This window comes from Triturus cristatus, chromosome 1_2 (genome assembly GCF_964204655.1).
Source record: "Triturus cristatus chromosome 1_2, aTriCri1.1, whole genome shotgun sequence".
NCBI lineage: Eukaryota > Metazoa > Chordata > Amphibia > Caudata > Salamandridae > Triturus > Triturus cristatus.
This window is the reverse complement of record NC_140580.1, coordinates 703894640-703909790: the sequence shown is the minus strand read 5'-3', so window position 1 is coordinate 703909790 and position 15151 is coordinate 703894640. Positions and strand designations below refer to the sequence as shown.

The following is a 15151-nucleotide window of genomic DNA, read 5'->3' as shown; positions in this document are numbered from 1 at the left end:
GCCATTCAAATAATTCATCTTCTTGTGGGAGGATAAAGAATTTATACAAAAATGTCCCAGAGAACACCTCTCCTGAGGGTTTGACAGAGAGGCTCTCTGAGGGGAAAAGAGACAGAAAATGACCCTGCATTTGTCAGCAGCAGAGTCTCTATTGTGTGTTCTCCTTTGACTTTCTTGTATTACTTTTTGCCATTATAACACCATCTGTGACTAGGAAAAAAATTATGTACTCTGTCCTCGGTAGTATCAAAAGGGAAATTCTTGGGAAAATAACAGCACTCCCAATGACATACTGTTGTAATCTCTGATGTTATATGCGTAATGGTATAGCCCATGCCCACCTCCCTGCTGGCCCTGTTGGTACGGCTGGGCAGAGAGCTTACAATAGAATGTTGACAACGAAGGTTCTATTATTGAGGAGAGCGGATGACCGGAATAAACAGAGTCACACTCACCTCGTGTGTGGTCTTTAATTTATTATAACACTGGCGACGTTCTGCGGAGGGGGCAGCTGGTCATCTCCCCTTTTGTGTTGATCTCTCCTGCTACGGGCTCAAGTGCGAGTCAGACTGTGGTCAAAGTTCAGAATTTTCAAAAGCTGTGCTGCTTCACCCAGCTGTGCTGCGTTGTCCTGCTCCTTGTGTGCCTCTTGTTTTCCTTCACGGAGCCTTTCCGGCGTGAGGCAGTTACACTGGGACGGCCGTCAACCTGCTCGAGTTGTTCCGGTGTGGGGATGCGCAGTTTAGCAAAGTCCTTTATTTCAACCCTGCGGCACAGCTGTCATTAGTGTTTGCCTCAGGCGTTCCTGTGAGGGGTTGCGCAGGTCATCAATGACTTTTCGTAACCCCGTTGCTCAGCTGTTCTTCGTGTCTGCCTCTGTGCGGGCACTGTCCTGGTGGGTCCCGCAGTGCTCTGGTTCTTCAGCGGAGTACAGGTGCCTACCGGGAGTCGCAGTGTTCCCAGCAGCCACATTCCTGTCAGCTCTGGCGCTCCCTCCAGTCAGCGGCTGATTCCTGCGGAGTTGTCTTCCTGTGAGGTCTCCCGGCTCCGCACCGGGGTATCGTACTGCCGGCGTACCAGTCCTCTTTGGGCCGGTCAGCAGTCTCCGGATCAGCATCCAGTCGAGTTTTCAAGTAAGATCCACCCAGTGTCGCTTTCAGCGAGTGCGTTTGTTTTCTCTGTGATGCGCACACATGGTGCGTGTTGTTAATATTTCCACAAGTCCATTATTACAACGTGTTACACATAATTCTTCTCTGTGATATGCACACATGAGGCGTGCATCTCGATTTCTTATTTCCACAAGTCCATGATTACAACGAGTTACACATAATTCTTCACTGTGATATGCACACATGAGGCGTGCATCTCGATTTCTTTACGCTTTAGCGTGTTCCTCTGCACTGTGGCACGCGCACATTTTGGGGATTCAATACGTTTCCTTGGCTCATTTAAAATCTACACTGTGACGTGCACACGTGTGTGCATACCATTAATTTCCTAGGTGTCTATGTCTACTGTGACACGCTCTCATTGGGTGTGCTGTGTATGACCTTGTCACATCTGGCATGGTCTAGGGTGTCAATACCTGTGTCAAGTCTTGCAATGTTCTCCGCATCAGTTTGATTTGGGTTCAAAGTCTGCGCTTCTTCTTTTAAGGTCTGGATAGTGAAGTTCCAGGGCCCTCTAACCCTGTGAGATCGTAACATATACAAAATGGGCACTCCTGGCATGAGTCAACCACCGTCTTTCCTCAATGACTGTGGTGATCCAGAAATCCATTGGAAAGATTGGACAAAGCTATTCGAATCTTATTTAATTGCTATGGGGGGAGAAAGGTTCTCTCCGTTGCGCAAACAACATATCCTGTTACACAATTTGTGCGTTCATGGACGTAAAGTCTATGAAACTTTACCTGAGCCTGAGTTGGAAGAGGAGGATAATGCTGATGTGTATGACATCACTCTGATGAAGTTAGAGTTACATTTTGGTGACAAGGTCAATGTGGTGCTTGAACGCCACAAGATCTTTAGTCGTGTTCAAGGAAAGGGGGAATCGATTAATAATTACATAGCTGCCCTTAGAGGTCTCACACAATTATGTGATTTTGGTGACTTAAATGATTCCCTTATAAGAGATCAACTCGTGAGGTGTACGAATAGTGGGAAGGTACAAGAGAAATTGCTGGCAAAAACCCCATCCTTAAAGGATGCCATTTCAATTGCGCAATCCATTGAGCATACCGCTAAGTGTGTCAGAGAAATGAAAATTAAAGAGGAGGTGGTGGCATCCATTCAGTGTGAAGGTTCTGAGGGAGAAGTATTTAAAGTTAACAATAGAGAAGGTATTAAAAGCACACCCACTAGTAATCCCATTAGGGAGGGCCAAGGGTTGAAATGTTTTAGGTGTGGCAGCAATAACCATCTGGCCAACAGCCCCTTTTGTTCTGCACGTGGGGTTTTGTGTAAAAAATGCAATAGAAGAGGCCATTTGGCCAGGGTATGCAGGGATGGGTCAAGTAACTCTGCTAGGGCTGTCAACACCAGTGGGGAATCACAAGCGAGATTTATTTTTCAAGTGAAAGATAGCCAAGAAGCGGACAGGCCAAATTATCCCAAATGTGTCGTACTCATTGATAACAAACCCCTTGAGGTGTATGCGGACTCGTGTTCACCGTTTACGTTAGTAAACCTTGCAGACTTTGAGAATTTCCTGGGGTGCGACAAGGGAATGCTGGTCCCTCCTGATATATCGCCTGAAGGGTACACCAGAGACCCCATTCCTTTGGTGGGGATGGTTAGTAGTCACATAGACTTCAAAGGTAGATCCATTGTAGGCAGAGTGTATGTGGTCGAGAGGGGCGCGAACCTGTTGGGGTAGAAACACCAGAAGGAACTGGGTATTATCCTTGACCCAAATGACGAGAACCAAGTCATTTTAGTAGACATTCCCAATGGCAACAAGCTCATACAAGATGCTTTTCCTGATCTTTTTAATGAAAAGTTGGGAAAGTGCCTTTTCGAGAGAAATCCTCAAAAGTGAGTTGGATAAATTGTGTGACATGGGCGTCATTCAACCCATAGAGGCATCTGAATGGTTGGCCCCTCTAGTTCTTGCTTCTAAAGCAAATGGTAATGGTATCCGCGTCTGTGTGAACTTGCGCAGCCTCAACAACAACATCTGGGTGGAGAGGTTTCCCCTGCCTAACATAAACGAGATGTTGAGCACTATGGGTAAAGGGTGCTACTTCTCTGTCATAGACTTGTCGATGGCCTACCATCAAGTCGAGTTACATCCTGATTCCAGACCCCTGACGGCATTTTCATCGCCGTTTGGGGCCTACATGTTCATCAGGATGCCTTTCGGCTTGGCCTCGGCGGCGTCTATTTTTCAAAAAGTTATGCAACAAGTGCTGGAGGGCATCAAGAACACCCTCTGTTTTCAGGATGACATACTAATGTATGGGTCGACGGAGGAAGAACATGATGTCATCCTCAACACAGTGTGCCAAAGATTGTCTAAAGCAGGATTAACTGTTAAACCCGATAAGTGCAAGATCAAAGTGACCTCGGTGGATTATTTGGGTCACACCATATCGAAGGATGGGTTCAAACCAAAGCACAGCCTGATTCAAGCCGTCAAGGACGCTGCGAACCCCTCAAGCAAAGAGGAGCTTAAATCATTTCTAGGTCTAGTTGAGTACATGTCTAAGTACGTAAAAAAAAATTGCAGATCTTTGTGACGGTCTACGTGAGCTCTTAAAGAAAGACAGAGAATTTGTGTGGGAGGAGAGACACAGCATGATGGTGAAGTCCATAAAAGAACGCATCCTAGATTCACCTGCATTAGGGTCGTTCGACCCACGGAAAAAGACCATTCTCACGACGGATGCATCCAACAAAGGGTTGGGTGCGATGCTTTCTCAAAAGCACCAGGGCCAAGATACGATTATAGCATTTGCATCACGGACCCTCAACTCGGCGGAAAAAAACGATTCTGTCATCGAAAGGGAGGCGTTGGCGTGCTTCTGGGCCGTCAACCATTTTAAATTTTTCTTGTGGGGGATACAATTTGTTATACACACGGACCACAAGCCTCTGACATTTATGTTCTCGTCAAAAAGTGTGCATAACAATTCTCCGAGAATTTCCAAATGGGTCCTGGGCCTAGAAAACGACTGCTTTAAGGTGGAATACCTCCCAGGTCCTGAGAATGTAATTGCTGACTACCTGTCCAGGTCTCCACTTTTGGATTATTCTAGCGAGGAGCAGCTGGATGTTCCCATTTTAGCCATGCATCTCCCTTCATTAACGAAGGAAGAGTGGGATGCGAGTGTGAATGAAGACAGAGAGATGGGTATCCTCAAACAATTCATCCTCAATGGCTGGCCTGAGACTCGCTCACAAGTCCCAGATTCGGTCAAAGACTTTTGGGAGGTGAGGTACGAACTGTCTATACAGTCTGATGTGATACATCGAGGGAACAGAGCTGTTCCCCCCCCCAAGAATATGAGGAACAAAATTATCGACCTGGCCCATGAGGGTCACATGGGCAGGAGCCTCACGAAGAACAAAGTTAGGGGCTACTTCTGGTTCCCAAAAATGGACTCCATGATTGAACTCAAAGTAAAGGAATGCATTAGCTGCGCAAATAGTGACAAAAGCAAAATCACACGCAATGCTCCCTTATCCCCGGTTGAGGTTCCGGAGGTTCCATGGACAAAATTAGCTGTGGACATTATTGGTCCTATGGATGTCCTTGGTACACAAAGGAGATTTATGTTTGTACTTGTAGATTATACCTCCCATTGGGTAAATTTTAAATTCACTTCATCTACCACAACGAGCAACCTCATCTCATTTTTAAAGAGTGTTTTTGTGTATGAGGGTATCCCAGCCATATTGGTGGCAGACAATGGGGTGCAGTTTACCTCAGAGACAATGAAATCATTCTTGGGGAAATCAACATAAAGCATGAAAAAACTGCGCTCTATTGCCCAAGAGCTAATGGGTTGGTAGAAAGGGCTAATCGGTTTAATTAAAGAACACATCCAATTGGCCATCACCAGTGGGTTTAATGTTGAAGATTCCTTAAGAGAGTGCATCTGGTCTTACCATACCACGCCCAATCTTATCACAGGAGTGTCTCCCTTTGTTTGCTTGAGAGGTAGGAAACCCTGTACTAAAATGAACCCGGGTTGGTTGGGAGGTGGAAAAAGGGTAGTCCCTGATCTGGTGAAGAGCAGAGAGAAGATTTCCCAACACCAACGGAAGTACAAGGGGTGGTACGACCAGATGCATGGTGTCAAAGCTCAGGAGTACTAGGTTGGCGCCACAGTGGTGGTTAAGAAGCCCACACATGTTCAACCAGGTATGAGCAAGTACCATACACATCAACGTGTGGAAAAGTATGGTCGAAATGTAGTTCGCCTGGATAATGAACAGACTTGGAGCAAGGACAGAGTGGTGGTCTCATCCCAACCGTAATGTTTGTTTTCCTTTGTTTCCCCACATAAGGAGATGTGTTGTAATCTCTGATGTTATATGCATAATGGTATAGCCCATGCCCACCTCCCTGCTGGCCCTGTTGGTACGGCTGGGCAGAGAGCTTACAATAGAATGTTGACAACGAAGGTTCTATTATTGAGGAGAGCGGATGACCGGAATAAACAGAGTCACACTCACCTCGTGTGTGGTCTTTACTTTATTATAACACATACCTTTTTTTAAAATCCTGAATGAGATTTCTCATCTGGATTAGATAATCATTTTAAAATCCGTTATGTCAAAGATAACAAAGGAGTTTAGTCTTCCATGCAAAGTACTTGTAGGAGCATTTATATAACACCTTATACCCCTGGTGAGGCAGTGAAGCATATTAGTTGGATGAAATACTGTGGAACTTTGGTTTGACAATGTGATCTGGGAATCATGTAGATGCTGTGGTCTTGTTGCCGTGCCTTAGTGTGTAGTGTAGTAAAAGGGGTGAGAAATAGAGTTTATATGAATAGATCAAGGTACATGAATGCAGAGCTGCATATGCAAGAAGAGGTTGTGTGTATGGGAGAGGTAGCTCATAGTCTATCACTATGAATTTGTAGCTGCACGTATGCTTGGAATAGAGAGAGATTACTGCTTGTGAATGTGCCTTCCATCTGAGGAAGCAATTGTTCCAGTGTGAATTACCTTGAATTGTCACCCATGCCCATCCAGTGATATTAAGTGGTTCTTTCTGCCTGTTGTGTGACCATTTACTGGTTGAGAAGAACCAGGTCTTCAAAGCCTTCCTTAATTGTCTTCAATGCTTTCCCGAATGAAAGTGTTACTGGATATTTCGGATATTTAATGAAAACAAGTTCCACAGTCGTGTTGCCTATATCAGGAAGATACCACCAGTATTATGTCACCTTACCTTTATATAGATGGATAGATCAATTTAATAGCTCACCCTTTTGGTGATGTAGAGTGCTTTGAAAGTTGAGCTTTGGGCCCTTTAGAGCCGGTGACGCTCTTGGAGGGTAATCTAGTTGTGGTATTGTGGATGGAGAGTTCCAAGCTGAGTCAGTTTACCTAGTAAAGATGAAACATGACAAGGGTAATGGTAATTTAGAGTTGCTGAAGGAAACCAATTTAAGGGAAGATTCTTCTTCTGTTACATGGCTTCTAAGGAACTTATTAGGACTTGTTTCTTTTCAGTGACTAAAGAAAGGCTGGAGTCCATTATCACTCCCAGTTTCCTTACTTCTGTCAATGTCACTAGTGATGGCTCGTTCCAATGACCAGTAGTTTCAGGCTGTTAGTTCTACAATTCTATGCAGGTTTGGATCTCTGCTTTTGGAGGAGTGCAGTTAAGGTGATTTATAAACTTTAATTGACCAATGGCCCAGAGGCAGTGGTCTGGCCCAGAGGCAGTGGTCTAGCCCAGATGTTTGTTACAATTTATTTAGCTTGTTAATGTAAAGGACTTGACGTTTGGTAGTGTGCTGAGGTAGGGGTTGAAGAGAAGAGGTGAAATAATCAAGCTTTTTGTTATATCAGCTTTGTTGTCAAAATAAAGTGATTTAAACAGGTGCATCACCATGATATTCAAAGAGGTAGAATGCTTCTCATTGAAAGATGTGCAATTCTTCTACTTTAAGAAAAATTGGATAATTGTGGACTGTGTGTAATGTGGTTGTTGAGTCAAATAGTAGAAGTGCAGCAGCTCCATCTTAGTTCAGTATCGTCTGCTGGTGGTCCCAGATTAAAATCAGGCTAATTTGTTTCATCTCTTTGAGTGGAACTTAGTTTGATGATCTGAAAGTGAGTTGCTTTCTTTCTGGTAAGTGGATATCTGAGTGAACTCCCTCTTTTGATCCCTTTTCCTAAGAACAGGGATTGAGCTGACCAGGTCTGATGGACCTCGATGATTCTTCATGAGAGGCCATGTGACAGACTGATTTGTGTCTGAGAGGTAAGTGTATACTGCTAGGTTGTATTTGACGAAGGTCATAGTAGGGGTGGTGATGGATCTAATAGCAAGCCGAGAGGACAGCTAGCCTTCACAAGATCTTTACGTTGAGACTGAGTTGATTTTATTATGTCTTAAATTTGATGTTGTATTAGGATTAGTTGGGCTGAATCCCATTAGAAAGCAGCATTTTTGCCTTCTTGATGGATGATTAATAGACCCTCTTGAGCTATTAAACAGTTTGTCTCATGTGAATTGTTGTATTTCTTCTATTAGCTGCAAAACTTATTGAAGTTTTAAAAAAAATGTAATTCCTTCAACGTGCCAAGTTTTAAGTTGATGGTTTGGCATTATGATAGCCTTTAAACAGATTGGTTTGTCTCATCCTTTGGAGAGCAGCTATTAGAGCTATGGTTGGGAGAAGAGATAGTTGAGAAGATGACCTTGATCCAGCGAAAGGCCAGGATAAACTTCTCACAAATCAACTTATCATTTACAAGGGGCCCATAAACACATTCGCTGGGGGTCAAGTTTTATTTTTCTTTAATCTGAATTAGTCAATGCTTAACTAATCTTCACAGATCAACACTCTTCCTTTAGTCAATTGATTATTAGTTAAGTAGTTTATGGTGATATTTACAAATTCATTAATCTATTTTATAACTTTTCAACAAAATGATCAGACTCCAAGTAAGATTCAATAGATTTTATCTATTAATTCAGTCAAAATGAACGCTCATTTGTACAGATTCACAGTGCAAACTCCATGAACTTTCCTGGGAGAGAATAATTCATTTATCAAATACCATTCAAATACACAAATACATTCAACAATCCCAACGCAAATACATTCAACAATCCCAACGCATTTGGAGTGGTAGATGAAGAGACAAAAGACACAATAATTAATACTTTGCAGAGAATATGCAAAATTTATGGTAAAATGATAATTACCAAGGTGAAACAGGAAACCCAACCCCTGGCCAAAAGGATTGGTGGAGGTCACCTGATTAGGAGTCAGGAGACAAAGACTATAAGACAGGTGGAGGATAAGATTATACTGACTATTCTTCTCTAGTATCCGATGCATTGGAGCGCATCCCTCTCTTACACTCTGTCCCTCCTCGATATGTTTCTGCAAATGTTCAATCTAATCAGGCTGTCTTAAGTATTGAATCTTCTTAATCTATTCTTCTCCAGTAGCAGCTCTCGCCCACTCCTCACACAGCATCAGCGTCTCTTCATAACAGTTGCTCTCAATCTTAATCTTAAATCACTCAAGTTATACCCTTTAATTTTGCATGTCCCACCCTCAAAGGTTGCAAATATCTGTGAATCATGAACTGTGATTGGGCCGGGGCAGGGGAGTTGTCATCACCTCATGCGATCATTCCAGAATTCTTAACTAATTCTTTGTTTAGTAAACCCTTCCCACTTAATGTATTCAATTTTTCAGAACACTTCCTTTCACATACATTTGTAAAAAGATAGATACAAATTTAATATAATTTCTTCAGTTGAAGAACTTTCCCAAGCATCCGTCCTTTGTTCTTGGCAGCTGGTCAATGTCCCGGTTAGCAGGTCATGCCAGAACTCTAATACGCAGACTCAACTTGCATTGCGTTTCACACGCCATCTTTTCTTTTGGCTTAACACATCAGGCCCAAACGCACTCTATTGATAAAGCAATCATAAACCGAGGTTAATTTCTCAAATATGTTATTATCGCTGTTTACCACCCACTTCTACTCTATCCCATGTTATTTTCTTCTTTGTTAAGCGAAAGCATTATCAGCGGCAGCTCTTTCAAGTCCAAGCAAGCATATGCTAGGCTTGCCGTACTTCGAAACCTACAGTTAGCAACTCCTTGCACATGCGTGAGAGTTTTCTTCTCACATGGTTTAATCACATGGTTATTCACGCGGGACGGATTCGCACATGCGCCAGGCGATTGTTCGGTTTCAAGCGTGATTTCAGTTACGTAGCAAATTATTTTTTGTTATTTAAGCAAGCATGAAGTCTTTCCCCGTGTGTGAATGTCGTGTGTATGTTAATTTAATTTTCTTTCAAGTTTCTATTTCTACTTGTTAGTACTTGTTAATGATAGGTTGATTCAAGCAAGTTAATTTTTTTCGAATCCTTGCTCCATCAATCCCCCCTCTGATGGCATTTTAGAGCCTTCATAAAATACCCATCATTACCAATTGCCAATTAGATCTTAGTGTCTAGATTTGTTTTTATACATTCTTTATTTCTGTCTTTTATATTCAGCCCTTTCATTCTACCATACAGATTGTCTTTCATTATTTCTAACTCAATCTCTTCACACTTTCTCTTTCTTCCCATTCTTTTGTTCTTCATTTCAATCATGACCTTGTCTTCAATTTTCTCTTACAACATTTATAGGTCATTACTATGATTAATATCACTAATGCTATTGAAATTGTCGGTATCACTATTTTCCCTAATAAACTAGTTCCAAAAGTGGAAACACAATTACCTAATTTAGAAAGATTTTTACTAAATCTTTCCCATGCACCGTCAAACTCCAGTTGGGTCAAATCATTATGAATCTTCGAAATATTCCTGATATATCCCTCAATACCTTTACTTTTATCCGGGATATATGTACAGCAGTGTTGAATTTTCAACATGCCACAGACTCCACTCTCTTTTGCCAAAAGAATATCAAGTGCAAAAAGAACTATTGATGGACAGAATGCAGAACAATGTCATACATTCACACCAGTACAGAGATCTGGGCATAAATCCATCGTTTTTTTGCTCACCATGCCATTCCAGTTTGGACCCAGCCATATGCAAATCAGTCTTTACCCTGTGCCCAATGGGAACAGTCCAGCCCGAACTGCCAGACCAGGTCCTCCCTGGACTGGAAACAAGCATCCTAGGACCGGTTTCGGGGTTTCACCCCTCTTCAGCCAGGCTAGCTTGATTCCAGTGGCATGGAGAGCACAGGACTCACGTCTGAGCATACCCGTCCCACTTGGTGTGACAAATGCAAAAGGTCAGTTGACTGGGGGTGAGTGTTTGATTTGCTCAAACGCTCCTCCGTCCATCATCCCCTTTGGTATCACTTTGTTCGCTGTAAGTTGGCAGGGTATGCCCAGACGTGGGTCCCTTGCTCACTTTGCCTCTGGATTCAAGATAGCCTGGCTGATGAGGGTTATGAACCCGAAACCGGTCCCAGGATGCTTGTTTCCGGTCCAGAGAAGACATGGCTTGGCAGTTCGGGCTGGACTGTTCCCATGAGGCACAGGGTCAGACTGATTTGCATATGGCCATGTCTGAACTGGGGTGGTGGAGTGAGCTAAAGCACGATGATGGATTAAACCCAGATCAGTTGATGGGGGTGAGTGTTTGATTTGCTCAAACGCTCCTCCGTCCATCATCCCCTTTGGTATCGCTTTGTTCGCCGTAAGTTGGTAGGGTATGCCCAGACGTGGGTCCCTTGCTCACTTTGCCTCTGGATTCAAGATAGCCTGGCTGATGAGGGTTATGAACCCGAAACCGGTCCCAGGATGCTTGTTTCCAGTCCAGGGAAGACATGGCTTGGCAGTTCGGGGTGGACTATTCCCATGAGGCACAGGGTCAGACTGATTTGCATATGGCCATGTCTGAACTGGGGTGGTGGAGTGAGCTAAAGAATGATGATGGATTAAACCCAGATCAGTTGACTGGGGGTGAGTGTTTGATTTGCTCAAACGCTCCGTCCATCATCCCCTTTGGTATCGAAAAGAATATTAAGGGCAAGTCTATTTTGCAAAATCATAGATCGGATCGCGACCATTTAAGTATTGATCATAATTAATCCTCCAGTAGTACAAAGATAAATAACAACCCACTCAAAAATTCCTATTGACTTTAACATGTGCTTTTCCTAATAAATATATCAGTCCTACTGTTTTTATTATAGTTTCTCATAATAAAACAGAAGAGATTTATGACATTGAAAATATCCTACTGTTATAATGGGCTTGTTGCTATAACCAACTGAGGCCTTGTGTACTGAGCTTAAGCTTTCCCACGAGGCACCCATCGGGCATATAGTCATAAAGTTAAATAGTATACATAAATACAATTGGCAAACCAAAGTACTCTCTCTCCTAAGAGGGCCTACAAGGATTCTGACAGTGAAAATCTTCAGTACCCACAATTTGTAACCCGCACTAAAATCCTTGCTTACTACGGTAATCTGTGAGTTACCATATAAAACATAATCTGTCTACAGTCTTTAGCACAGTGTAATAACAATCCATTCTGAAAAATACTATTTATTGTCTTTAACTCCTGCTTTTCACTATAAGTAGGTCAGGGGTACTGTCTTTGTCATAATGTTGCATAATAAACAGATCAAACCTATGAATCTGGCATGATTTTTTCCATTGAATCCATGAACCTTTACTATTTACTTTTGACTTTGCACCTTACACTACACCGGCCTTTTTGAAGTGGCAGCCATCATGCACACAGTTATACAATTACAAATATGTAGAAGAATACATCTTGCAAAACAATGTACTACCCCTCTCAGTAGTGCCCAACAAGAATCATCACAGTGAAAACCCCCAGGGTATGTCATAGTTGGTGGCTAATGCAAAAACCTTTGCCTACTATGGTAATCTGTGAATTTACATATGCAAAATACTAGTTCTATAGCCTGTTACACAGTGTGACGACAACTAACTTTTAAAGGCTTACTAACGTTTACAAATGTGTTTCACTTTAAATTTGTTAGACCGACTGCTTTTGTCATTACGTTTCATAATAAGCAGACCAGACCTTTGCCATCGTACATTCTGTTTCCGAGTGCCCCAGTCAGGCATGTAGCTCAGCACCATAACCAACTTAGGCCTGCTGCTTTGAGTGTAAATGTTTTCACAAGGCATCTATCAGACACGCAGTCTTAAAATGAGAAAGGTTTATAAAATTATAGTTGATTGAACAAAAAACTTTCTCTCATAAGAGGACTTAACTAGGTTTCTCAGAGAGCAAAACTTCCATGTTTTGTTACACGGAGTAACCAGCACCAAGACCTTTGCATACCGTGTTAATCTGTGAAATTCCATGCAATCAAATACCTCTCTGTAGGCTTTAATATAGGGTTATGACAATCCACACTTAAACGCATATTGACTTTAACATGTGCTATTCACAATAAACATGTCAGACCTAGTGCCTTTCTCACATCATTTCATAATAAAGAGATCAGACCTACAGCCACTATCATTTCCTTGCTACAATAGGCTACTCAGTCCTGCTACTTCTAGTATAAACTTTGTCGCAAGCCAAAAAAGTGTAATGAAAGCAGTCTTTTTAAGGCATAACTTTGCCGCAAGCCAAAAAAGTGTAATGAAAGCAGTCTTTTTAAGGCATCACACAAATTTGGCCAGGTCATATCTTGTGCTCAAGGGAACCAACATGCTCATGGGACCGAAGACCCTCTATCAGTAGCTCTGAAAGCTTGTTTTTTATCATGTAAGGTCAGGCGACAGCTGCACTGTCAAGCTAGACCTAAACATCAATGTAGATTAGTGTGGTCATTGACATCCCATACTGCCCTTAAACACAAAGCTGTGCTCTGAAGTTTAAAATTAATTATCAAAGGAGAGGGTTCTGGCACTGCAGTACATTCCTCAGAACTGCCTTTCTCCCATCTGTGCTGTTGCCAAAGAAAAGCAAACACTGTAAATTATCTAGTTATGGAAGACACTTTGACAGCATTACAATTCCATGTGTTTGTCCCTGAAAGTTCAAGCTCAGATAGCCATACTCCTGCTGCTCATGGATCCGGATAAATAAAATAATTACATCTACTTTGAGGGAAAGCACTTTTTCTGTAGATGCAGCTAACTTATGGACACAAACAAAACATGTACTCAAAGCCCTTGTCTGTTGTACCCCTGAAAGCATTTTATTTTTAGGTTGGTCACACTACATCTGGTAACAGCTGCATTGTCAATCCAGTCCTAAAACCTGTTACTTATTGTGCTCACTTCTGCGTAATGTATTGGCGAACAGCAGGCTTTGTCAGTTCACCCTCTATATACGATCGTCTTGCCAGACAAGCTAGTTTTTAGGATTCTTGCTTCCTTTCTTCTGAAAGTGGTCTCACTTTCATATGGCATGTGGGGTAATATATAATATTATGCACCCTTCATTTATTTCTACTTCATATTCATGAAAGGAGGAGAAGTGATTACAGTAACTTTACTAACATTCTGCTTTTTCCATCCATAAGGAGCACTACATTGGTGCTCAGTTGTTTTATTTGTTTTGCTGGTGTGAAGATGGGAAACATGATTCGAAAAATAAAATTATCTCACTGGGTTTTCTTTGTATTGAGCTCTGTTAAAGCGTGTCCAAAAACGATTCTAAAGTGATCCTCTGGCTTATTCAACTAGAGTGAAGCTCTGCCACCACATCGCTACCCCATGCTCCTGTCTTGGATATCTGCCAAGCTACAACATGAGTGTTCATCCATACTTTCGACAGGGAATACCATTTTTTCTGTAGATTCACGCCTCAAACCTAACTTTTATGGGGATGGGGCTCCTTTCATGCTGATTAAAAAGCTGAGGAATCTGCAGATAGAAAAATGTAGCTGAAGAATAAGTTACCTACCTTCAACACTTTGTGGTGGATATTCTACCTACTGGGATATTCCTCACTGGTGGCCTGCCTCCCATTGGACTGGACTTCAAGAAGTTATTAAGGTTCCAAGTTAGATTTGATGATTTGTTCACCCCAGTTATCACATGAGGTTCGTTAATCACATTTCCAGGCCTGTGAATGTCGAAAAAACCGCAGGAAAGCAGACATCCATGCTCAAGAGTAGTGCCAGTATGTAGCTTCATCTTGCCTTGTCTGATGTGTAGTTTCAGTGGATGTCTATGATTCCGCCTACTGGCACATAGGAACTATTGCAGCTTTTCCAGATCGTCTACCGCTTGGAAGGATTCATAAGGTGAGGAATTTATCGGTTAGATATCCGCTGGAACATGTTACCAAGCATAAGTAATGTATTCTTTATAGTTTCATCACCCATTATCGATTTTGAGCACAAACGAAACGTGGAGGGTGTGAATTAGATAACAAAGGAGGTTCAGGTTAGCAGAACAATTATGCTTTTGAATTGATTTTGGGAACATATATATGGCTTTTGACAAAGGTTTTAAAAGTTGGAGCAAGGTGTTCACAAAAAGGAATGAAGATTTAACTATAGAAATGCAGGAAGGTATTGTCCTTGTTGAAGATATTTATAGGAGAATTAAATGTCTTATCACAAACAGTTTAGGAAACTTAAGAGTAGGATCCACCTTAAGGCTGGAGTAATATTGCGTAACGAAATTTAATAGCTTTGGACTAAGGAGAAGACTCTATCTGGGAAATGTGACAGCGCAATATAAATGTATTCAAGTTCATTGATATTGTACTTCTATTTGGTAGAAGTTTGAGAAGCCTTTTTCTGCCATTTCTATTCTTCACATAAATGGATGTGTACACCTGTTTTACACCTGTTTTACTCCTCTTACTGGTTTAGATAGTGGCATCAGCTTGGAGACTGGTGTATTGGTGGCTGCTGTCTTGGCTGGTAGCCCAGCTGCTAAAGAGGGTTCCCTCACTGTCGGAGACAGAATTATTGCTGTAAGTATTACGTGTCTGAGTAGCTGTTTTAAAAGTA

At 42.1% G+C, this 15151-nt stretch overlaps 1 protein-coding gene across 4 annotated transcripts in view; it reads left to right on the top strand.

Moving 5' to 3' along the window:
* DLG5 (discs large MAGUK scaffold protein 5) overlaps positions 1 to 15151 on the top strand; it is a 1132805-nt gene that overhangs the window by 331945 nt on the left and 785709 nt on the right. For all 4 annotated transcript variants that reach the window (XM_085608570.1, XM_085608569.1, XM_085608568.1 and 1 more), the window contains one exon: positions 15011 to 15114. In XM_085608570.1, the coding sequence (XP_085464696.1) occupies positions 15011 to 15114 (104 nt within the window). The remainder of the gene's footprint in view (positions 1 to 15010; positions 15115 to 15151) is intronic.